Source organism: Orycteropus afer, unplaced genomic scaffold (genome assembly GCF_000298275.1).
Source record: "Orycteropus afer afer isolate SDZICR_OR568_19922 unplaced genomic scaffold, OryAfe1.0 scaffold00004, whole genome shotgun sequence".
Lineage (NCBI taxonomy): Eukaryota > Metazoa > Chordata > Mammalia > Tubulidentata > Orycteropodidae > Orycteropus > Orycteropus afer.
Window position 1 is genome coordinate 16,518,810 of NW_006921591.1, and position 25,388 is coordinate 16,544,197.

The following is a 25,388-nucleotide window of genomic DNA, read 5'->3' on the forward strand; positions in this document are numbered from 1 at the left end:
CCAAAAAGTTGCCGGTTTAAAACCACCAGCCACTCCATGGCAGAAAGATGTTGGGAGGCTGCTTCTGTAAAGATTTATAGCCTGGGAAACCCTATGAGGCAGTTGTACTATATCCTGGAGGGTTGCTGTGAGTTGGAATTGACTTGAGGAGAGTGGGTGTTTATACTGCTATGAAAAGATGTCTATGATATAAATAACAAAAGAAAAATTACAGAATAACATATCCAAATTTTTGTTGATTAAAGAAATTGTATGTATTTATATTTTCTAGAAACTAAGATCTAGAAGGGAGCTCTGGTCTAGAAGCGTTGTTGTTATTTGCCGTTGATTCGGACCCAACTCATAACGACGACTCCTTGGGTTTCCGAAGCAGGAGCTCTGGTAGCATAGTGCCTAAGACACTTAACTGCTAACCAGAAGGCTGGTGGTTCAAACCCACCAGCCACTCCTCGGAAGGAAGGTTGGGCAATGACTTCTGTAATGATAACGCCTCGGAAACCCAAGGAGGGGTCGCTGTGAGTTGGGTCCAACTCAACAGCACATAACAATAATCACCATGGAAGTAGACTGCCCAGCTTTCCTTCAGAGGAGTGGCTGGTATGTTTGAATAGTAGCTAGTCATGAGGGGAAGAGAGGCAAGGAAGATGAGAGGTGCTCTTTGACTTTTTGTTTAATACTTCTATACTGTATGGAATTTTTTGATAATACTTTAACACGTACCCTGTAGCACTTAAAATTAATGTTGCTCCCATTCAGAAACACCATAAAATTTTAGTGGGTTTGAGTTGTTGGACTCTTAACATGTGGCAATAGTCAGGCCAGAATATTTGAGTAGGTTTACCTAATTAGTTTGTGTATACTGCCTTAGTTTCTGAAGGAAAAGGCAAGGGGTCTGTTCATCAAAGACGGGATGTGAACAGTTGAGTGTGGATAGAAAATATTAGAACTTCTTTCTTATTCATTCAAAATTTCATCCACTTTACATTGGTGTTTTTCAGTCTACTTTTGTAAGATTAAGGAGCTCTGGTGTCACTGGTTAAAGCACTGGGCTCCTATCGAAAAGGTTACCCACCAGCCACGCCTCAGGAGAAAAATGAGACAGCTTGCTTCTGTAAAGATTTGTAGTCTTAGAGACCCACTGGGGGCAGTTCTGCTTTGTCCTGTTGGGTCTCTGTGAGTCAGAGTTGACTCCATAGCAGAGGGTTTTTATTTTTTTTTTAATTGTAAAATTATACAGGCAGTCCCCATGTTACAAAAGTCTGAGTGTACACACAACCCATAGGTAACAACCAACCACCTTGAAGTCTATTATATTAAAAATTTGAAGTACATACAGTGGTTCATAATAACATATAGGTACTATTTTGTGACGTGCATAAAACTATTATTAATATTACTTTATTATGTTAAAGTATCTAGAAGTGTTTGTTTTATGTTTTTTTTATGTACAAAAAGGTACACTATGCACTGCATACTAAGACAAACACTTGATTACCTGATGTTAAATATGAACTCCACCTAACTATTGTGACTTACATACAAATTCAACTTAAAGACAGACTTAGGAACTGAACTAGTTCATAATCCAGGAGACTGCCTGTACACAAGTACAAATGTATATTAGTGAATTATTTTAAGGTGAATATCCTTCTGTCACCCAAGTCAAGAAACAGAACTTTGCCAACCACTCTAAAATCCCTGTTTGTGTCCCATCCCAGTTATAGCCCCTCTCTCTATATATATATATGTATATATGTATGTATGTGTGTGTGTGTGTGTGTGTAGTATGTGTATATATGTTGTTGTTAGGTGCCATCGAGTCGTTTCTGACTCATAGCAACCCCATGCACAGTGGAACGAAACACTGCCCAATCTCGCACCAGCTCCATGATCCCTGCTATACTTGACCCCATCATCGCAGCCACCGTGTCAATCCATCTCATTGAAAGCCTTTCCCTCTTTGATGTGTGTGTGTGTATATATATGTAAATATACCAAAACTAAACCAAATTTAGTGCTGTCAAGTTGGTCCCAACTCATAGCGACCCTTCCTTGGGTTTCCAAGGCAGTATCTCTATGGAAGTAGAGTTCCCAATCTTCCTTCAGAGGAGTGACTGGTGGGTTTGAACCTCCAGCCTTCTGGTTAGCAATCAAATGCCTTAGGTACTGTACCACCAGAGCTCCTATACACACACAAAAAAAACTGTTGTCGAGTCAATCCTGACTCATAGCAACCCCTCCTTGGGTTTCTGAGGTGGTATCTCTACGGAAGTAGATTTCCCAGTCTTCCTTCCTTCCTTCTGATAAGTAGCTGGTGGGTTTGAACCTCTAGCCTTTTGGTTAGCAGTCAAATGCTGTAGGCACTATGCCACCAGAGCTTTTATATATATATATATATATATACACACACACACACACACACACATACATATACACACACACACTCACACATACATATGTATGTGTGGGTATGCTCCTATACATATGTGTGTGTGTTTATATAGATATAGATATACATATGTATATATATGTATATATTATGGCTTTACCATTTAAGTGCTTCCCTAGATACTACAGTTTGCTGTTTTCTTCTAATCATATAATTTTCATACAATAGTTTCTTTTGAATTCCTTATCAGAGAGTTCCAATGCTGCTTCTTCCTCAGGGATGTGTTTTGGGTTTGCATCCTGCTCTCTTATTTCTACTGCTTTATCTTGCTTCTTTGTGTGGACTGTGATGGTCTGTGGTGGTGTTGTATCTAGGTATCTGTTAACGTTTGTGTAGAGCAGCCAAGGGTGAGTCAGACTCTTCTTAGTGGTTGTTTATCATTGGCCCGTTGGTGGAGAAGGAAGTGGTGGCTCTCACTGGAGCTGCAGGAAGTGGGGATGTAGTTTTGTCGTATGGGGACTGTTGGTGTCTTCCACTCAGTTAGTTAAAAATAATTGAATAACCATGAAAAAAGTAAAAGTACATAGATAAAAAATATACCATGTAATCACACAGTAACAGTAACCAAAAAAAGAAAAAGGGGAAAAAGAAGAAAAAACACTCTGCAATATCTGGAGAAAGGGCCATAAGAGAAAAAAGGTAGAGAAGGAGATTAATGAACAAAAAAAAAATGGGAAAAACACAAAAAGAAAAACAAGGAACAGGGTTAACCACCAAAAGAAAAAAAAAAAAAATTACAACCAGGAACAGGGAAAAGGAAAAAACAAGCTGAAAACTAGAACCTAAGAGGGGAAGAATAAAGAATAATAGTAAAAAGGACAAAAGTAATAATAATACTAGTAGTTTAAAAACAGGCAAAAACAAACTAAAAAACAGAAGAGAAAAAAAATGGAGGCAGGGTGGGGCAGGGCACCCAGGCTCCGTCCAAGCACACAGACTGGGATAGAATTCCTGCTGGCCCAGAGAGTGGGTGGGAGTGAGGGATGGCAGCACCTCTGTTCACCAAGAGGGTGTTTGGTATAAGAGTAACAAGGGGAATGTCGCACCTTTCTAGTCATCTGGGTCCGGAATGTCCCTGGGGTTTCTGGCAAGTGAAGCCTGTTCGTAAGTCCCTGGAATCTGGGAGAATGCTGTCGCTTTAAATATCCAAAATAGTCAAGCCACTTGTAAACATTCAAAATGGCTACACCCTCTGTACAGACAGAAGTCCACAGCTCAGCCTGCCTTCCTCTTCGCTGCTTCCCTTTTTCTTCCGCAGCCACCAGAGCAGTCCCCCATGCAGTCCCTGGCTAGCAGGGCCAATTTTTAGGTTAATTCTTAGGTCCTACCACCACTCGGCAATATCCAAGCTGTCGGTGCCATCAGGATCACTGCCAGACCACAGTTCTGTGTGTCTCCTTTTTTGATGTTTTCATGCAAATTCTTCTGCTAGTTGGAGTTTAGTCCACTTCTATATCCTTCCCTTCAAGGCTCAGGGGTCCAGGATTATTTTCTGTATCTGTGTTAATTGGTTCCCCTTTTCTCTGATGAAGAGGTCTGTGCAGTCTTTCTGCCTATTCCACCATCTTACTGGAACTCCCTCAACTATAGTTTCTATAAAATTGATTTTGTTAATCACATATTTGTGGTGCATTTCAACATATTCAGCTCTCTATATTTCCTGCAAATTGGTAGCTTGATTCAGAGGCTTCATCAGATTTGACTTTAATCCCTTTGTTATGTTCTTTTATGAGAATGCTTTTTGCCTTTTTTTTCCCTGAAAAATATTAGCAGTCATTGATGCTCACTGTAATACAGAGATCCTAATGCATTTTTTTTTTTTTGCTTTTATTTATTAGCTGAAATAATTTAAAAATAATTAGTTCCCCTCATTTCAAATTTGATTGCCTAGTTGTGTAGTTCATATATGAAAAGTAGGAAAAATGGTGTTTGGTTCCTTTTTATTTTTTTAATCCAAGTTTTCAAGGTAATGAATTGGCTCATCCTAAGGAGATATACAAATATATTTTTATAAAATATCATTATGAACTAATAGATTAAACATTTTTGATAGATTTCAATATGTTGTAATTCTTTTACTTATTGAAGCTCAAATTTTCCCAACTCTTCACTTAGCTCCTGAGACCTGGCCTTAGTTGTCTTTGATAGCTTGTAAACATTTTTAAGATGTTTCAGGCACATTTTTGTCTGTTTTCTGCCACAAACCTAGAACCCGCCATTTATCCAAGAAGCACTGCTTCCTTTTTGTGGGAAATCATTTTTCAAAATCTCAGTGTAGGAACTATTGTTGTTAGGTGCCATTGAGTCATCTCCAACTCACAGCGACCCTATGAACAACAGAACGAAACACTGCCCTATCCTGAGTCATTCTCACAATCAGTGCTATGCTTGACCTCATCTTTACAGTCATTGTGTCTGTCTTTCTCGTTGAGGGTCTTCCCCTTTTTAACTAACCCTTTTCTTTTCTAAATATGATATTCTTCTCCAAGGAATGATGCCTTCTGACCAAAGTAAGTGAGACAAAGTCTGACCCATTCAGTCTTTCAAGGAGCATTCCATCCACAATTCTTCCAGGACAGATTTGTTAGTTCTTTAGGTAGTCCGTGGTACTTTGCGTATTCTTCGCCAACACCATAACTCAAAAGCATCAACTCTTCTTTAGTCTTCCTTATTCATTGTCTAGCTTTCACTTGCATATGAGGTGATTGAAAATTCCATGGCTTGGATTAGGCATATATTAGTCTTTAGAGTGACATCTTTGCTCTTCAACACTTTTAAGAGGTCTTTTGCAGCAGATTTTCCCAGTGCAATATGTCTGATTTCCTGACTGATACTTCCATGTGTGTTGACTATGGATCCAAGTAAAATGAAATCCCTGACAACTTCAATCTTTTCTCCATTTAGCATGATGTTGCTTATTGATCCATGTGGTAGTTAAGTTTGTGTGTCAGCTTGGCTGAGCCTGGTTGAGTGGCTGGACAGCAGGTGGTAGTGTTCCCCATGATGAGACTGGTAATCAACTCCATGGTGGGATCTACCACAAGCAGCTGAGTAGCTACCTTAGGGATGTGGTCTGCTTCCTATATATAAGGAGAAGCCTTGAGGGTAGACTCTAGCTTATGGCATGCTTGAACCCTGCATGTAGCCATGTCATTGTTCAGCAGCCTGCCATCCTCTGCTGAACTTGGGACTTTTAATGATCTTGAATTAATGGCCTGCGTATGGTTTGGTAACATCAGGATTGTGCCTTTTTACTTGTCAACCTTGGGCTTGTCAGCCTCAGCAGCCAGCAGATGAGTGACAAAAAGCCTCCAGCTTCACTGGGCTGGGAGCATGAGGCAGAGCTGAAGCCCAAGGTTGAGGGGCTTTCACCCAGCCCCTAGAGCCTGGCACTTTGAACTCAGACTTAAAGCCTCCAGACTGTAAGAGAATAAACTCCTGTTTCTTCAAGTCATCCACATTTGTGGTATATTCCTGTCAGAGTGGTACTAGGTAACCAAAACAGTCTAGGTGTGAGGATTTTTGTTTTCTTTATGTTGAGGTGTAATCCCTACTGAATAGTCTTTGATCTTCATCAATAAGTGCTTCAAGTCTTCTTCACTGTCAGCAAGCAAGGTTGTATGGTCTGTGTATCACAGGTTATTAATGAGTCTTCCTCCAATCCTGATGCCACGTTGTTCTTCCTATAATCCAGCTTCTTGGGTTATTTGTTCAGCATATAGATTGAATAAGTATGGTGAAAGGATAGAACCCTAACACACACACACCTTTTCTGATTTTAAACCATGCACTATCTGGGAACTAAGGATGCTCATTTCTATTGGGTTGGCCATTGTTTCTAGGCCTTTTTCTCTTGGCTAGATTTAGGGTATATTTATATCTGTTGTTATGTATCTATATTGAGATACACAGTATCTTGATTCTTGGAGGACACAGGGATTATAGAATTCGAATATCCTGTAATTATTAACTTGCTTTATTCCACAGTATACTTAAAAAATATTATCACTATCAATTATTAGTGAAAACCAATAAAATTTTTTAGCAAATGCTATCCTCATTCTCCCTCATTTTTTATGATTGCTCTAAATTTGTATCATCAAGTCATATAACCATTCTCTTTTAATCCTCAATTAATCTTAGTTCAAAAAGTAACTATGTATTTAAAGCTCATTGTAACTTATTATAACCAGATATTATATGAAATTTTTTCTTTAGTAGTGTGATTTGCTGTGTATAAAGTTAATATTATTGCCAGAAGTTTAATCTATCAATTATGAAATACTTAATTGAGAACCAGGTCTGTGGAGGAATGTTTCAATATAAATGCTTTATTGCTGCTCATAGTATGATCTGCCAGCTGGTGCTGATCCATAAACTGTTACTGGGCCATCATGGGAAGTATAAAGATGGAAAGTAAGCGTTTAGAAAGTTTTATAGCAATCTGATGTTGTCAAGTCATCAAACACATAATCAGCACATGACAGATTGGAAATTAAATAAAACAAACAAAACTTTTATTTTTATTTTACCACAAATAATTTGAAAGGCACTGTTGTATGATCCCAGCCATTGTCATAAAACTGACGCTAATTAGACATTTCAGATACATGGTATGGTATAAGAAACAGGTAAATATCCATGAAAGAAACTTGTGTTGTGGGCTAATGAAGTTTTAACAGACAGGATGGACTTGATCTAGGCTTCCAATTGATTTTGTTTTGTGGAGATACTTAAAGAAAATGTGAGAATAACATTGGTTAATATACAAGTGTAGATACACAAAATGGCATGGAAGTGGCCTGACTATGGTAGAATATTTTACTGATTAGAAAGGGGAGATAAAATGAGAGTGGGGTGGTTATTTGAAGGGCCTTAAATGCCAACCTATACTAAGACATTTTCCTACAGATTATAGCCATTCATTCCATGAATATAAGTTACTATTGTACCCATGCATCCACCCAACACTGATCAAGACAAAGGCCTCACACTTTCATATTCAAATAAACAGATTAAACAAGTAAATTTATAATGTAAATTTACTTTAGATAATATTACACTAAAGAATATATTTGATGCATTGAACACCAGTGACTGAAAACCAGACGAATTGTGGGATGACACCAAGAACATCATCAATGAAGAAAGCAAGAGATCATTAAAAAGACAAGAAAAGAAGAAAAGACCAAAATGGATGTCAAAAGAGACTCTGAAACTTGTCCTTGAATGGAGAGTAGCCAGAGCAAATGGAAAAAAATGACAAGATAAAAGAGTTAAACAGAAAATGTCAAAGAGCAGCTTGAGAAGACAAAGGCAATTATTATAGTGAAACATGCAAAGACCTGGAGGTAGAAAACCAAAAGGGAAGAACATGCTCAGCATTTCTCAAGCTGAAAGAACTGAAGAAAAAGTTTAAGCCTCAAGTTGCAATATTGAAAGATTCTATGGGCAAAATATTGCATGATGCAGGAGACATCAGAAGAAAATAGAAGGAATACACAGAGTCACAATACCAAAAATAATTTGTTGATGTTCATCCATTTCAGGAGGCAGCATATGATGAAGAACTCATGGTATTGAAGGAAGAAGTTGAGGTTGCACTGAAACAGTTGACAAAGAACAAGTCTTCAGGAATTGACAGTATACCCGTTGAGATATTTCAACAAATGGATGCTGCACTGGAGGCACTCACTCAGGTAGGCCACGAGATTTGAAGACAGCTACCTGGCCAACTGACTGGAAGAATCCATATTTGTACCCATTCCAAAGATAGGTGATCCCACAGAATGTGGAAATTATCTAACAATATCATTAATGTCACATGCAAGTAAAATCTTACTGAAGATAATTGAAAAATGATTGCAGCAGTATATTGAGAGAGAGCTTCCAGAAATGCAAGCTGGATTCAGAAGAGGATATGGAACGAGGGATATCATTGCTGATGTCAGATGGATCTTGGCTGAAAACAAAGAATACCAGAAAGATGTTTACTTATGTTTTATTGACTATGCAAAAGCATTGGTTGTGTGGATCATAACATATTATGGATAACACTGAGAAGAATGGGAATTCCAGAACACTTCATTGTACTCGTGAGGAACCTGTACATAGATCAAGAGGCTGTCGTTTGAACAGAACAAGGGTATACTACATGGTTTAAAATCAGGAAGCAAGTGCATCAGAGTTCTATCTTTTTACCATACTTACTCAATTTGTATGCTGAGCAAATAATCTGAGAAACTGGATTATACGAAGAAGAACATGGCATCAGGATTGGTGGAAGACTCATTAACAATCTGCAATATGCAGATGACGCAACTATGCTTGCTGAAAGTGAGGATGACTTGAAGCACTTACTGATGAAGATTAAAGACTATAGTGTGCAGTATGGATTGTTGTTGTTGTTGTTGTTGTTGTTATGTGCCGCCATGTCAGACCCAACTCATAGCGACCCCTCCTTGGGTTTCTGAGGCAATATCACTACCGAAATAGATTGCCCCATCTTTACACTTCAATATAAAGAAAACAAAAATCTTCACAACTGGACCAATAAGCAGTATCATGATAAATTGAGAAAAGATTGAAGTTGACAAAGACTTCATATTACTTGGTTCTGCAGTCAGCACTAATGGAAGCAGCAGTCAAGACATGAGACAACATACAGCATTGGGCAAATCTGCTGCAAAAGACCTCTTTCAAGTGATGAAGAGCAAAGATGTCTCCTTGAAGACTAAGGTGCGCCTAACCCAAGCTATGGTATGAATAAGGAAGACTGAAGAAGAGTTGATGCTTTTGAGTTGTGGTGTTGGAGAAGAATGCTAAGAGTACCAAGAGGACTGCTAAAAGGACTAACAGATCTGTCCTGGAAGAAGTACAGCTGGAATGCTCCTTGGAAGCAAGAATGGCCAGAGATCATCTCACCTCCTTGGTCATGTTGTCAGGAGGAATCATTCCCTAGAGAGGATATCATGCTTGGTAAAGTGGAAGGTCAACAAAGAAGGGAAAGGCCCTCAGTGAGATGGATTGACACAGAGGCTGCTACAGTGGGCTCAGGTATAGCAAGGATTGTGAGGCTGGCACAGGACTGGGCAGTGTTCTGTTCTGCTGTGCATAGGGTTTCAGAGACGACTCCATGGCACTTGACAACAACAGCAAATTAGATGATAAATGATACAGAGAAAAATACAGCAAGATATTTTAAAATAAGTTGGTCAAAGTACATTTTTCTAGACTTTAGTATTTAATGGGAGCTCTGGTGGCATACTGCTTAAGGCATTTGACTGCTTACCAGAAGGCTGGCGGTTCAAACCCACCAGCCACTTCTTGGAAGGAAGACTGGGCAATCTACTTCTGTAGAGATACCACTTTGGAAACCCAAGGAGGGGTCGTTATGAGTCAGATCCAACTCGACAGCAGTGAGTTTTGGTAACATTTATCTTCATGAAAGACACAATACTCATTCTCTGTATTTTATCTTAGGAGCTCTGGTACCATGGTGCCTAAGGCACTTGACTGCTAACCAAAAGGCTAGAGGTTCAAACCCACCAGCCACTCCTTGGAAGGAAGGTTGGGCAATCTACTTCTGTAGTGATACCACCTAGGAAACCCAATGAGGGGTCGCTATGAGTCTGGTCTGACTCAGTGGCACGTAACAACAACAACATACTTTATCCTGCCTGTCTCTGGCAACACTGTGAAACTGCCACCTAAATCTGGATATCTGTAATTTAAAAAATTTGAATTCCTAGATATCCTTAAACATGTTTTTTTTTTGTTTGTTTGTTTTAAAAAATAAAAATATAGCAGCTTGACTGACTGACTTATTTGACTTGCTTAATTTCCTCAAATGCTTGATGATCCTTAGTTCTGTACTTCCTTTTGAATTTATGATTCCTAGTTCACTGTGTTGTAGATAGCTTTCCTTAGATGAGGATGGAAGAAGCAAAGAATATGTTGCTACGTACAATGTGCTTGTAGTTTGTCCTTTTCAGTTTGGGTTCTCCATCTTTTCTGGAAATTATTAACCAACTCTCTCCAGTGTCTGTATTTGCTATTTTTGACTGGGCACGTACACTTCTACTTCCTGCAGCTTAACTCAGACATAGCAGGATTTAGGGCATGGTGGACAAATTACGTTAACTCCTCTGTGATCATTCTGACAGTAATTTGATGAGCCCTTTTGCTTCTTTTAAGGAGCTCTGGTGATGCAGCTGTGAAGGATTTGGTTGGTAACCAAAAGGTTTGTGTTCCAAACCCACCAGCTGCTCCACAGAAGAAAGATGAGGCAATCTACTAACATAAATTTACAGCCTTGGAAACCCCGTGGGGGTTGCTGTGAGTCTGAACTGACTCCATGGCAGTGAGTTTGGTTTTTGATTTTACTTCTTTTACTCCTTGTCTCTGAGCTCGAATCTGTTGAATTTGCTACTGTTTTGATCTCTACAACAATAGTGTGGTTTCTTGTGTGTAGTTTGGGCTGTGGTTTTCTGGACATTTTTCCCCCCTTCTCTCTCTGTAGGTCTGATCTAATCTCTTTTATTTCTAATGTATTGTTAATATATCCTCTAGTGTTACAGATTGTTTTCAAGTGTTGGGATTCTTTCTCTTCATATATCTTCTCGGAAATTTTGAGGTTGGAACGGAAAGGAGAGGGTAGAATTTTTATTTAGTCTACAGTCTTCATAAATATAGAACAGAATGTTGTTGTTGTTGTTATGTGCCATCGAGTTGAATCCAACTCATACCAACCCCTCCTTGGGTTTCTGAGACAGTATCACTACAAAAGTAGGTTGTCCAACCTTCCTTCTGAGGCATGGCTGGTCGGTTTGAACCACCAACCTTCTAGTTAGCAGTCAAGTGCCTTAGGCCCTATGCTACCAAAGCTCCTCATAGAACAGAATAAGAACTATTAATAGATATTTTAATGTGATGCTCTTCACTCTTCTTGTCACCTAGCTTATAGATGTCAAGTATCTGTACACAGAGTGCTCTATAAGAGGCCCTTCCATATATAATTTGGATCCTGCTTAGGCTCAGTCTGCTATCTTGAGCTAAGCTTCTAATTGATGTCCTTTAAAAAATTATTTTTAGTTTTCTGATAATAGTGTTGGTATGGCTAAATAAAATTGAGCTACCAGATAAATTAATATACACTTTTGCATTTGACTACTTATTATGTATTACCCTACCCAAGAACCTACCTGAGAATTTAAGTTAGTAAGATTTAGTTTAATGAGGAATTACTAAAACGATGTTTCCTAAGATTTGGTCTAGAGAGAGAATTATAAAAAATTGTTTATAGTTACATCATTTAGTTCTATCTGCTAAGCAAATAAATGGTAGAAGGTAAACTTGCTATATTAGGTTGCCTGTTGAATGTTTAAAGTCAAGAAGCAAAGCTGTTTCAACGTTGATTACCATCTGAGACAAGTATTTTAATTTTACTCATTTTCTTAATATTATAGGTTACCTATTTCAAGTAGAGTCAGTTAGCATGAAAATTCTCACTGATCTTTCAAGGCACAATTCACATTTTCTTCTATAGGGTCCCAAATGAGCCCTGCTGGTACACTGGTTAAGTCCTCAGGTGCCGAAAGGTCGGCAGTTTGAACTCACCTGCCACTACACAGGAGGAAGATGTGACAGTTTGCTCCCATAAAGATTACTGCCTAGAAAACCCTATGGTGCAGTTGTACTTTGTCTGTACGGTGCTATGAGTTGGAATTGAGTTGAAGATACCAGGCTGAGGGTCTTCCAAACCACTCAAGAACTTCCCTACTTTTTACTCCCATCATTTTTTTTAATGTATTTTATTAGTTATGGGACTTCTTACTATTTTATAAATATTTTTATTACAAGTTGTCCTTCACCATTCTCTGAACTCTTCCATGTTTAATTTATTTTTGTAATCCTATTACCAAGTTTACTCCGTAACTGGGTTATAATAGTTTTGGAAATGGAAGAATGAATACTAATTCATCATTCTACAAGATGAAGTCAAAGGCCTTTAATTTCTGGATTTGGGCTCCTCTCAAAGAGTCATTCCCAGTCATAAACTATGGAAAATCCTGAGATCATTTTTTGTTTTGAAAAACTTTAATAATGCAATGTTTGAATTTTATATAATGTTCATACTTAATTTTTATGCAATAATAACCATTTTGGTTTGTAAGTATTGTGAAATTATGTATTGACTTTGAAAATGTCACAATGTATTCAAAAACTAATGCTATTTTTAAAACACTGCTTTAACCATTAAAACCTATTTTAGATTTATCATGTTTTATTTATTTATTTTTTAAGGATCAAAGTAACAATGAAATTATGATTGGAGTCATGTCAGGAGGAATTCTTATTTATAAGAACAGGGTACGAATGAATACCTTTCCATGGTAAGAACTTCCATCAATATTTTTGCATTTACCACTATATGTAATAATTTGTATTTTATAAAGTGTCTTTTGAACCATTTTAATGGTATCAGCCTACTCATCTGATGTAGTATATGCTTTAAAGTCTGCTTTATGGGAACTTACTAGAAAATTCTAAAATAATTGAATTGTTTATTTTTAAAATTGCTTATTAGAAAATTTTACTCATGAATTGTTCTCTTAGAGTTTCTGTAAATATGTACTATAGTAATAGTAATAATCCACCATTCATCTGTCAGTTTGTTGTACTATGATGGCATGCCTGTTGCTTTGGAGCTGGAGGCTATGCCACTGGTATTTCAAATACCAGGAAGATCACCCGTGGTGGACAGGTTTCAGCAAAGCTTCCGGACTAAGGCAGACTTGGAAGAGGGAAGGGGCCATCCACTTCTCAAAGAATTGGCCATAAAAAACCTTAGGAATAGCAGTGAAACACTGAGATATTACTGGAAAACTTTATGAATAGCCCTGAAACATTATCTGATATAGTGCCAGAAGATGAGACCATCAGGTTGGAAGACACTCAAAATACAGCTGAGGAAGTGGTGCCCCCTCAAAGTAGAGTCGACCTTCATGACATGGATGGAATAAAGCTTTCAAGGCCTCCATTTGCTTGATGGGACACAATTCAAAATGGGAAGAAACAGCTGCAAACATCCATTAACAATTGGAACATGGAATGTACAAAGTATGAATGTAGGAAGATTGGAAGTTGTCAAAAATGAATATGAATAACATTGTAAAGAATGGGAATTCCAGAACACTTAATTGTGCTCATGAAGAACCTGTACATAGACAAGGAGGCTGTCATTCGAACAGAAAAAGGGGATACTGCGTGGTTTAAAATCAAGAAGGGTGTATACATCAGGATTGAATCCTTTTTCCAAATAATCCGAGAAGCTGGACTACATGAAGAACAGCATGGCATCAGGATTGGAGGAAGACTCATTAGCATCATGTGATGTGCAGACAACACAATCTTACTTGCTGAAAGTGAAGAAGACTTGAAGCATTTACTGATGAAGATCAAAGACTTCTGTATGCAGTATGGATTACATCTCAATATAAAGAAAACAAAAATGCTCACAACCAGACCCATAAGAAGCGTGAGGAATGGAGAAAAGATTGAAGTTGGAAAAGATTTAATATTATTTGGATCCACAATCAACACCGATGGAAGCAGCAGTCGGGAAATCAGACGTTGTATTGCACTGGGCAAAGCTGCTGCAAAAGACCTCTTTAAAGTCCTGAAGACTAAGGTGCACCTAACCCAAGCCATAGTATTTTCAATATCCTCTTATGCATGTGAAAGCTTGATAGTGAATAAGGAAGACCGAAGAGTTGATATTTTTGAGTTGTGGTTTTGGCAAAGAATACCAAAAGTACCACGGACTGCCAAAAGAACAAACAAATCTGTCCTGGAGGAAGTGCAGCCAGAATTCTCCCTGGAAGCGAGAATAGCCAGACTTTGTCTCACCTGCTTTGGTCATGTTGTCAAAAGGGACCATTCCCTGGAGAAAGATTATCATGCTTGGTAAAGGGGAGGGTCAATGAAACAGGAGAGAGACCTCAATGAGATGGATTGACACAGTGGCTACAAGGATTGGCTCAGGTATAGCAAGGATTATGAAGCTCATGCACAACCAGGCAGTGTTTATTCTGTTGTTAATAGTGTTGCTGTGAGTCAGAGCTGACTCAGTAGCACCTAACAACAATAACACCAACAATAATGATAATAACTAACATTAAAGTTTTTATGTCTTACATCATGCTAAGTGTTTTAATTATGTTATTTTGTTTAAATATATTCAGTGGAATACCAGTTGATTTGTTGGAACATCTTCATGACTGCTGCAAAAAAGATCCAGTATTGTAGTCGTTTAAATTAGTGCAAGGTGTGGTGGCTCCATGGGGTTTAGAACTCATGTTTTTTTCTTTATTGTTCTACTGTCCCTACCATGTTGCCGTTGTCCTCATTGTCCAGGATGACTCAACACCATCACCACTTCTGCATTCCAGGACAATAAAGGAAAGGAACATCTGCTATTTCTCTTCACATTCTGTGTATATCTAACATATTGAAATTATTCAGATTTTTTTGTTTTGTTTTGTTTTTTCAATAAACAATGATTTTCTTTGGGGAAGGAAACAAATACAAAAGAAATTTAGCTTCCTTAAAGATTTGATCCTGAGTTTTTAGTATTTGTGATTTTGTTAATTTAACTGATTTTTGTAATTATTCCCTTTAGTAACACTTTAGTAGAAGTATGGTAGCTGACAGAAGCAAGTATTTTAGGAAACTCCTTCAGCGTAATTAAAAAATAAAGATAAATTTCCTAAATGGGTCATAAAAAGATGAACCGTGAAAGAAATAGATGAATTGTACTTCCTCAAAATTAAAGAATTTTGTTCTTCAAAAGGAAACCTTAAGAAAATAAAAAAAGACAGGTTGCAGTCTTTTGCAAAATGTTTATTGGAGAAAAGACTTAAAATATTTAGAATATGTAAAGAATGTTTATAGCCAAGTAATAAGAAGGCCATCTGATTAAAAAGATTATACAAATGGCAAATAAGCACATGATAAGATGCTTGGTTATCAACAAAATACAAATTAACTACAGTAACTCTTGACCCACTGTTGTTGTTGATGTTGTTGTTGTTATTTGCCATCAAGTCGGATCCAATTCATAGCAACCCCTCCTTGGGTTTCCGAGGCTGTATCACTACAGAAGTAGATCGCCCAACCTTCCTTCCGAGGAGTGGCTGGTGGATTTGAACCAACAGACTTCTGGTTAGCAGTCAAGTGCCTTAGGCACTACGCCACCAGAGCTCCCTCTTGACTCACTAGAGTGGCTCAAATTAGAAAGATTGATAATACCAAGTGTTGATGATGATGAGATGTGGAACATGTAGAAATCTCATGTGTTGCTAGTATTATGCAGATACCAACTTTGGAAATCAGTACGGCAGTTTTTTTAAAGTTAAACTGTCTACCATATGATTCAGCAATTCTATTCCTAGTTATTTATCCAAGAGAAATGAACACCTAAGTTCATATAAAGACTTGTACACAATATTCAAAGCTACTTATTCATGATAGTCCAAAACAGAAGTTCAAATATCTATCAACTGGTGAAAGAATACATAGATTATGGTATATCTACAGAATGGAATACTGCTCAATAATAAAAGGAATGAAGTATTAGTAACACTGAAACATATGGATGACCATACCTTTAAGAGACTTGTTCTTAATGTATGAAACCAGACAGAAAAGACTACATGCTCTTTGGTTCTATTTATATGAAATTTTAGAAAACAGAGACAGAAAATGGATCCATAGTTGCTTAGGATTGAAAATGGAAGAAGGTACACCAAGGTAACTTCTAGGGGTGATTAAAATGTTACATGATAATTGTGGAGATAGTTATACAACTGAATACTTTGTTCAAAAGTCATTGAATTGTTCACTTAAGTGATGAATTTTATTTATTGTGTGTTAATTAAAATTATATTCTTCATTAGAAATACCTTTTTTCTCTGACAACTGTTCTCCTGGACCTCGTTGGATTGACTACACAAGAATCACATCACCTACGTCTATGGAAAGGGATACTAGAGAAGCTTAGTTATCATCAGTCAAGACAAAGCCATGGGCTAACAATAGCGTAGACCATCACTTGTTCCTGTGGAAATTCAAGTTGAAGCTGAAGAAAATTAAAGCAAGACCACATTTGTTAAAGTAAGACCTTAATGCATCCTGCCTGAATTTAGCCACACTGAAAACTATTAACTGAAAACCAGAAGAATTATGAGAAGACATTGATAATATGGAGAAAATGAAAGACCATTCAAAGGATAGGAAAAGAAACTGAAACTTGCACTTAAACACAGTAGCTAAAGCAAATGAAAGATGTGATGAAATAAAAGAGCTGAACAGGAGATTTCAAAGGGTAGCTTGAGAAATCAGAGTGAAGTATTATGATGAAATGTGCAAAGACCTAGAGTTAGAAAACCAAAAGGGAAGAACATGATCAGCACTTCTCAATTTGAAGAAACTGCAAACCTTGAGAAGGATTCTATAAGCAAAAATTGAAATGATGCAGGAAGCATCAAAATAAGATAGAAGGAATATGTAGAGTCACTGTACCAAAAATAGGAGCTCTGGTGGTGTAGCGATTAAAGCATTTGGCTGTTAACCAAAACGTCAGTGGTTCATACCCTCCAGCTGCCCGTGGGACAAAGATGAGCATTCTGCTTCTGTGAAGACTTACAGCCTCAGAAACCCTTTGGGGCAGTTCTTCTCTGTCCTAAATGGTTGTTGTGAGTTGGAATCAAATTGATGGCAGTGCGTTGGTTTTGTACCAGAAGAATTGATCAACTTTCAATGATTTGAGGAGGTAGCATATGGTCAAGAACCACTGTTACTGAAGGAAGAAGTTCAAGCCTCACTGAAGGCATTGGTGGAAAAGAAGCCTTCAGGAACTGACATAACACCAATGGAAATGCTTCTACCAATGGTTGTAATGCTGGAAACCCTTACTCGTCTATGTCAAGAAATTTGGAAGAGAGCAATCTGGTCAGCCAACTTGGAGAGATACATATTTGTGCCCATTCCAAAGAAAAGTAATCAAACAGAATGTAGAAATTATTGAACAGTATCATTAATATATCACATGCTAGCAAAATTCTGCTGAAGATAATTTATTTGGTTACTTTTTACTTTTTTTTAAACTTTGGGGAAAAAAAAGAATTGCACATTTTAGTTCTTGCAGACCCTTCAAGTCAGGTCGTTAGCAGTGTAGTACAATGAGGGTTGATATTGAATGACACATCTGGTATTTCATCTCAATGCCAGAAACTCAGAATTGCCTGGGCAATTGACCTTTTTTTTTTTTAGTAATATTCTGCTGGCTACATTACCTTTTCTTTTTCTTCATTATTATTAGCTTATTTTTAATTGTGATTTGGGTAGAAATATAGAGAGCAAATTTGTTTTCCTTTCCTATATATTTTGTTTTCATGATGTTCATTGAAGTCCCTGTAATGTAACAGCTCTCTTCCCACTTCTTTCTGTGATTGACTTTTCCCTGTGCCCTTCTTTCCTATGATCCCTGCCCCCGGAGCTGTCTCCATGTACAAATGCTGCCCTTCTGATCTTCCATGGTTGATTGTTCTAAAGAGCGTACCTACCTGGTGTAGGTGTTCACCTTGTTGGCCTGTCTGTTGTTTGGTTGGAAGCTACAGGAGTGAGTTCAATTCCAGGCTCAAAAGGTGACTAAGTGCCATAGTCTTGGGGCTTTAACCATCCTCTGTCAGACCAGTGAGCCAGGTCTTTTTTATGATTTTGAGTTTTATTCCATGTTTTTCTTCTACCATATCCAGGATCTCCTATTTTGTTTCCTTTGCTAGTGGTTGGCAGTGGTAACCAAGCACCATCTAGTCTTTCTGGTCTTAGGATCATGTAGGCTGAGGTTCACATGGTCCATTAGTCCCTTGGCCTAATTGTTTCCATACATTTTTTATTTTATTCATTCTTCTTTGTTCCAGATGAGGAGAGACCAGTTTGTTGTATCTTAGATGGCCTCTCTCAAGCTATTAAGATGCCAGTCACTACACCAAAGCAGGATATGGATCAATGTATTTTTGTACTATGATATGCCAGTTGAGTTTGACGTCCCCCCACAACCATGATCCCAAGCCTGTGGGCCCAACAACCTGCTCCATCAGGATGGTTAGCTGTCACTAAGAAGTTATCATAACTACCCCTGTTAGCTCTATTATGTTGTTGTTGTGTTGTTATGTGCCATCGAGTCAAACCCGACTCATAGCGACCCCTCCTTGGGTTTCCAAAGCAGTATCACTACGGAAGTAGGATTGCCCAACCTTCCTTCCGAGGAGTGGCTGGTGGATTTGAACCGCCAGCCGTCTGGTTAGCAGGCAAGTGTCTTAGCCACTATGCTACCAGAGCTCCCTAGCTCGGTTATAGCATATACAAATATGTATTAGAAATTTCACCTTCCAAATGTACATATAAACCAAAAACCCCAAACTCACTGTCATTGAGTCAATCATGACTCATAGCAACTCCTATGTATTGGATTTCCAAGACTGTAAATTTTTATGGAAGCAGGCTGCCCCATCTTTCTTCCAAGGAACAGCTGGTGAGTTCAAACCACTGACTATTTGGTTAGCAGCCAAATGCCTTAACTGCTACACCACCAGTGCTCCTCCCTTTTGTCTAGACATACCTGATCATTTAGCCTATCTACCAATGTATCAAGAACCATACCTGATCATTTAGTGTGTCTCCCTGTATGTCAAGAAACAATGGAATTGGAAGAGACGTGCAAGCTGCACAGAAGGAATTGGCAAAAATAAGCTCCAGGAATTGACCAAATATCCAGAGATGTTTCAGTAAATGGATGCAGCTCTGGAGGTGCTTACTCATCTATGTTAGGAAATTTGGAAGATAGCTACCTCGCCAACCAGCTGGAATTGTTCGATATTTCTGCCCATTTCAAAGAAAGGTGATCCAACAGAATGAGGAAATTGTTCAATGGTATCATTAATATAACATGCAAGTAAAGTTTTGCTGAAGATAATTCAAAAACAGTATAATGACAGGAAACTTTCAGAAATGCAAGCAGGATTCAGAAGAAGATGCAGAACAAGGCTATCATTGCTGAAGTCATATGGATCTTAGCTGGAAGTAAATACCAGAAAGATTTTTACCTGTGTTTTATTGACTATGCAAAGGCATTTGACTATGTGGATTATAACAAATTATGGATAACATTGCAAAGAATTGGAATTCCAAAACGTGTAATTGTGCTCATGAGGAACCTGTACATGGACCAGGAGGCTGTCCTTCAAACGGATCGAGGGAATACTGTATGGCTTACAATCAGGAAGGCTGTGCATCAGCACCTAACAACAACAAGCTACGTATCCACCTGTTGATTAAAGTTTGTTATTATTGCTAATGTAGTATTGTATGTGTAAAAGTGTTTACCTTTGTTGTCTGTACCTCTTGTGCACCTCTCCCTGTGTTCTTTTTCCGTAGTGGTGGTGTGCTGGCCACTTGTTTTTGGTATTTTGCATTTCCTTTCACCCAAATAAACTTTATATTCTGTATCTACTATATGTGTGTTTGTATATATAATAAATTATTTTGATATTAAATACACAGTTAAAAGATTATGTTTGTAATTATTTTCTTAATTTGTTAATATTTCTGTCTGTATAATAAAACTCTAGTTTGTTTTCTTTTTCATCCAGGTTGAAGATTGTAAAAATTTCTTTTAAGTGCAAGCAGTTTTTCATTCAACTTAGAAAAGAATTGGTGAGTATTGATCTGGTAATAATCAATGTAAATGAAATCTTCTAACAAATTACTGTAGTCCATAACAGATTTTTGTTAGCAGCAGTGAAATGTAATTAATTATTGATGACTACCTACTGAGATAATTTGAAAATTATAAATGTTGATTAATTACAAGCGGTAGCAAGGAATTGGACTTGCCCTTTAAATTTATTACTTACACACATGCACATACAACCAGTAAAACTGTAACATTAAATTAATTCACTTTGGTGACATGACATATTTGTTTCCCCCAAGTGTCTGTGGTTCTGAGTCAAAGTTCTTCTGGATATCCAGGTATTTGCTGTCTCTTGAACTGAAAAGCTGATTTCTCAAACATGATGTTCATTGTCCTCAGGGTCATGAAAATAATAACTGAGATTTTATGTCCTTTTTTTTTCTACTAAATCTACAACATTTCTTTCATATATTAGTTCATTTTAGGGGAACTAGATGTTTGTTTTGGTTTTAGTTCATGAACTTAATAGCACATTTCCTCCTTACACTGGAATGGTAATGCCCTTTTTATATATTACATACAACACGTGGAGTTATTATAGAGAGTTGTATTTGAAAGAATTTCACTTTATGATTTTATCTCTTTTATCAAATTAATCTATCTGTATCTTTTGATTTACATTATTTCTTAGAACTCTGATAAATTAATGCAAATTCAAGATGACTGTATAAAATGTATTTGATATCTCATAATTATACTTGAAACAGCTACATTTTATCAAAGGATATTGATCTACTAAGTAACTGTGGTTTATCATTTATTCTCAGAAAATAGGATTTTTCAAGAGAATTTTTATTAAAATAAAACATAACACAGAAAAGTGTACAGATCTTAAGTATACAACATGATAATGTAAACATACCCATATGAACAACATCCAGATTAATATATATAGAACATTATTCCAGAAGCCTACTGATGCCTACTCCTAGTCATTAACCCTCCCAAAAGGGTAAAACATTATTTTCATTTGTATCACTATGGATTAGCTTTGCTTATTTTTGAGCTCATTCATATAATGTGTTTTCTTTCTGTCTGCTTTGTTTCCCTCAACATAATTTGTTGATTCAGCCATGTTGCAAATAGCTATGGTTTGTTGCTCCCCATGGCTGTATAATATTCTGCTGTCTGAATAGACAGAAGTTTTTTATTCATTGTTCTGTTTGAGTGCAGTTTTGGTGTTTCTGTGTTGGGGCTATTTTGACCAGTGTTGCTAATGAATATTCTTGTATGTGCTTCAATAAATGTTGAAAGGAATAAAATATAATAAATCTTGTTATCTGAGAAGTTAGAGAACAGGTATTTTATTTAAAATAATTATATTGGTAGACGGCACAATAGAAGTCATCTTTTCTAATTTTTCTCCTATTGTAGTATTAAAGCTCAAAGAATCAAACTCATTGCCATCAACTTGATTCTTTCTCATAGTAATAATAGTTATAATAGCTAATATCTATTAAGAGCTTATTGTATGCCTGACATTAGATCACTTTTCACATCATTTATTTCTCACACCATGCTCTGAGGTAGTATATTGGTTACAGATGTGTTCAACCACAAGTTAACAACAGAAACAAAAATCAACTAATAGTTGCTAATGTATACTGAGACAGTATACATACATACACCAGATGGTAAACTTTGTTAATATTTTTTCTCTAAAACACGTCTTTGTTTTTAAATACCCAAATTTCATAGAATCTACATATCTCTTAATAGAACGTTTTGGGGACATTGTCGACATAGGGAAATATGTATGCTTATACCCCAAAACTTAATAAAGCATTGCAAATAAAATGTGTGCAGAAGAATTTCAAGTTTCATTCCAGATATAATTGGCAGAATGTTAAAATCACATATAAACTTTTGTAAAGTATACAAGTGTCAGAAAAAAATTGAAAAATAAATGAAACTCACTGCCATCGAGTTGATTTCAACTCATAACAACCCTACAGGTTAGAGTAGAACTGCCCCTAGGGTTTACAAGGCTGTAAATTTTACAGAAACAGACTGCTTCATCTTTCTCCCATGTAATGGTTGTGGGTTCCAACTTTTGACCTTTTGGTTAGCAGCCAAATGCTTTAACCACTGCACCTCTGGAGCTAGTCAGAAAAGAAAGGGAATTTATATGTATCTTGAATGTTGCTGGCACTAAGATGTATTACTATATCATACTCAATATGAGACATTCTCTGTCATTTTTGTGTACTGTTTATACTGTGTATTAGCACAAGGCAACTGTTAACTATAATTAAGAATTAATTTTTCTGATGCTCAAGAAGTGATATTTTAAACATACCATGTTCTGATATAATAGTTTGGCTCTAATTTATGGACATTTTGCTTTGTTCTAGTTATATAGAAAATATCTTCATGACCTTGTGAAAGGCAAAGATTTCTTAAACAAGATATAGAAGAAAACATCCTTAACTTTAAATGGAGAGGTGTTCCTTAGATTATGTTAAAATTAAGAGCTTTGTTCAACAGGAAGCATCATGAAGAGAATAAAATAGCGGAGAATATTTATATGATACGCATACATCCTTTATTTTTGTATCCAACCTAATAGAAAAATAGGCTACTGACTTGAACAAACACTTACCAAATTATATCCATGTGACCATTAAACTTAAAAATGTACTGAACTTCATTAGTCATCAAGGAAGTGCAAACTATAACCAAAATGTGGTATCTCTACACACTCACCAGAATGGTAAAATGAAAAAGACCATTGAAACTAGGAGTTGATGAGTATGTGAAACATATACTACTGGTGGGAAGAAGTGTATATGGATATACTGATTTGGGGAGATGTTGGTCATTATCCACTAAAGATGAGCATATGCATGTCTTACAACATACACACCAGACAGTGTACATAAATTTATGTATAAATATATGTAGCAACATTATTCTTACAACCCCAAACTGGAAACAGTATATATTGTCAGCAATATAATTGATAATTAAATCATGGTATGTTCATATAATGGAATGCTGTGCAGAATGAAAATGAGTGAATTATTATTGAGTAATATTATTTATTTTATGACTATCAAAAACAAAGTTTAGCAAAAGAAACCATACCCAAGGAACACATCACATGTCATTCTGTTTGTATAAAGTTCAAAACAAGCATACCCTAATCTACGGTAATAGAACTCAGAAGAGTGATTACCTTTGTGGAGAGGGTAATGACTGGGAGAAAAGGGAGACAATGAACATTTCTGGGGTGCTAGTAATGATTCACTTTTAATCTGAATGCAATTTAAGTGGTTGTGTTCATTGTGTGAAAAATAAAGTTGTATGCTTAAAAGATGTGTGCTTCAGTAAAACAATTTTTAAAAAATAGAAATTTGTGCCAAACTTATAGAGACATTTAAAGAAATGTTGCTATTCTACTGCTAGTTAATTTTTACAGTAGTGTTCAGAGGTACTAAATTTACTTACTTAAAATGTACACAAATTTACAGAATTTGAGGTTTTGGTAAAAGATGTGATTATATGTCTTAAAGTTTAATTTATGAGCTAGGATTGTATCTTGAGGTGGCTAATAAATTTTGAAACTGATACATGTCAAATTTTTAAACTTATTTCTGTGATCTAAGGTAAAAGTCTCAGAGTTGTAATATTACTAAATAAGAGCTATGTTTTGCAATTTTTTTATATTAATGCAGTTTTTATTGGAAAAAAAAAAAAAGATGCTAGAGGGTTTAGTGTTTGCAAGCCTAGAATAATTTGTAGAATGTAAATTTAATGGAGTATTAGACTCTAATCTCCTTCTGGTATTTTCTGCATTTTGTCACTTATTACAGCATGAATCTAGAGAAACATTATTGGGATTTAATATGGTGAATTACAGAGCATGTAAAAATTTATGGAAAGCATGTGTAGAACATCATACATTCTTCCGTTTGGACAGACCAGTTCCACCTCAAAAGAATTTTTTTGCACACTATTTTACTTTGGGTTCAAAATTCCGGTACTGGTAAGTATTACTTCTACACAAGGCTTTATTGTTGGATTTGTCCTTCCTTTAAAGTAAAAGTCTAGTTTATGGACCATGGGATCTTTGTTACTTATCAATACCTACTGAGTCAAAATCCCGTGGAGTGGACACTTACATCCATATCAGGAAAAAGTTCTGTAAGTTCTTGTGGTAACATGCTTGAAAGCCCCATTCCATTCACTGTTTTCTGGTTCATTATTTCCTAAAGTAAAGTGAATTTACTTACTTACAATCTAGACAGATGGTATAATTTCCATTGTGTCTTTGTTAAATATTTACAAGAGAACTTTTTTTTTTAAAAAAAAAGTTTATTCTAAGACATCTTTATTGCATTTATGAAAATCAAGATATGAGCATACAATTACTTTACCTTTTTATCTAGAATTTAGCAGATTTTGGAGTTGTCAAATTCTTCATTCTAAATAGTTCAGACCAACTATTAGGCAAAATCAGATTTAGCCATTGAACAAAAAGATTCCTTTTTCCAAAATTAAAATCTTACAACAGCTCTGTCTTAGTTATCTTTTATAGAAATACCACAAGTGGGTGGCATTAACAGAAATTTATTTGCTGGCAAGTTAGGAAGCTAGAAATCCAAATGGATGAGGCAGTCTACTTCTGTAAAGATTTACAGACTTGGAAATCCTGTGGGGGTCGCTATGAATCAGAATGAGCTCAATGGCAGTGGGTATTGTTTTGTTTTTTAATGATAATGAAGGAACTCTGGTAAGATAGTGCCTAATGCACTTGACTGCTAACCAGAAAGCTGGCAGTTCAAACCCACCAGCCACTCCTCAGAAGGAAGGTTGGGCAATCTACTTCCGTGGTGATACCGCCTCGGAAACCCAAGGACAGGATCACCATGAGTCAGATCCAACTCGATGGCACATAACAACAACAACAACAAGGTCCTGAAGATTTACTCCTTTGTTTCCTTGTAAAAGTTGTATCATTTTGGCTTTTACATTTAGATCTATGAACCATTTGGAGATAATTTTGTATATGGTGTGCAGTATGGATTAAAGTTCATTGTTTGCATAAGGTTACCCACTTGTTCCACCACTATTTCTTTTTGAAAAAAGAAAGAAAGAGCCCATTCTCTTCGGAATTAT

The 25,388-nt window shown here is 36.6% G+C and overlaps 1 protein-coding gene across 1 annotated transcript in view; it reads left to right on the forward strand.

The window, feature by feature from the left end:
* The window catches only part of PTPN4 (protein tyrosine phosphatase non-receptor type 4), a 304,196-nt gene that overhangs the window by 156,231 nt on the left and 122,577 nt on the right, over positions 1–25,388 (forward strand). The window contains exons 9-11 of the mRNA XM_007937829.2: positions 12,755–12,843; positions 20,164–20,227; positions 24,083–24,255. Of these exons, the coding sequence (XP_007936020.1) occupies positions 12,755–12,843; positions 20,164–20,227; positions 24,083–24,255 (326 nt within the window). The remainder of the gene's footprint in view (positions 1–12,754; positions 12,844–20,163; positions 20,228–24,082; positions 24,256–25,388) is intronic.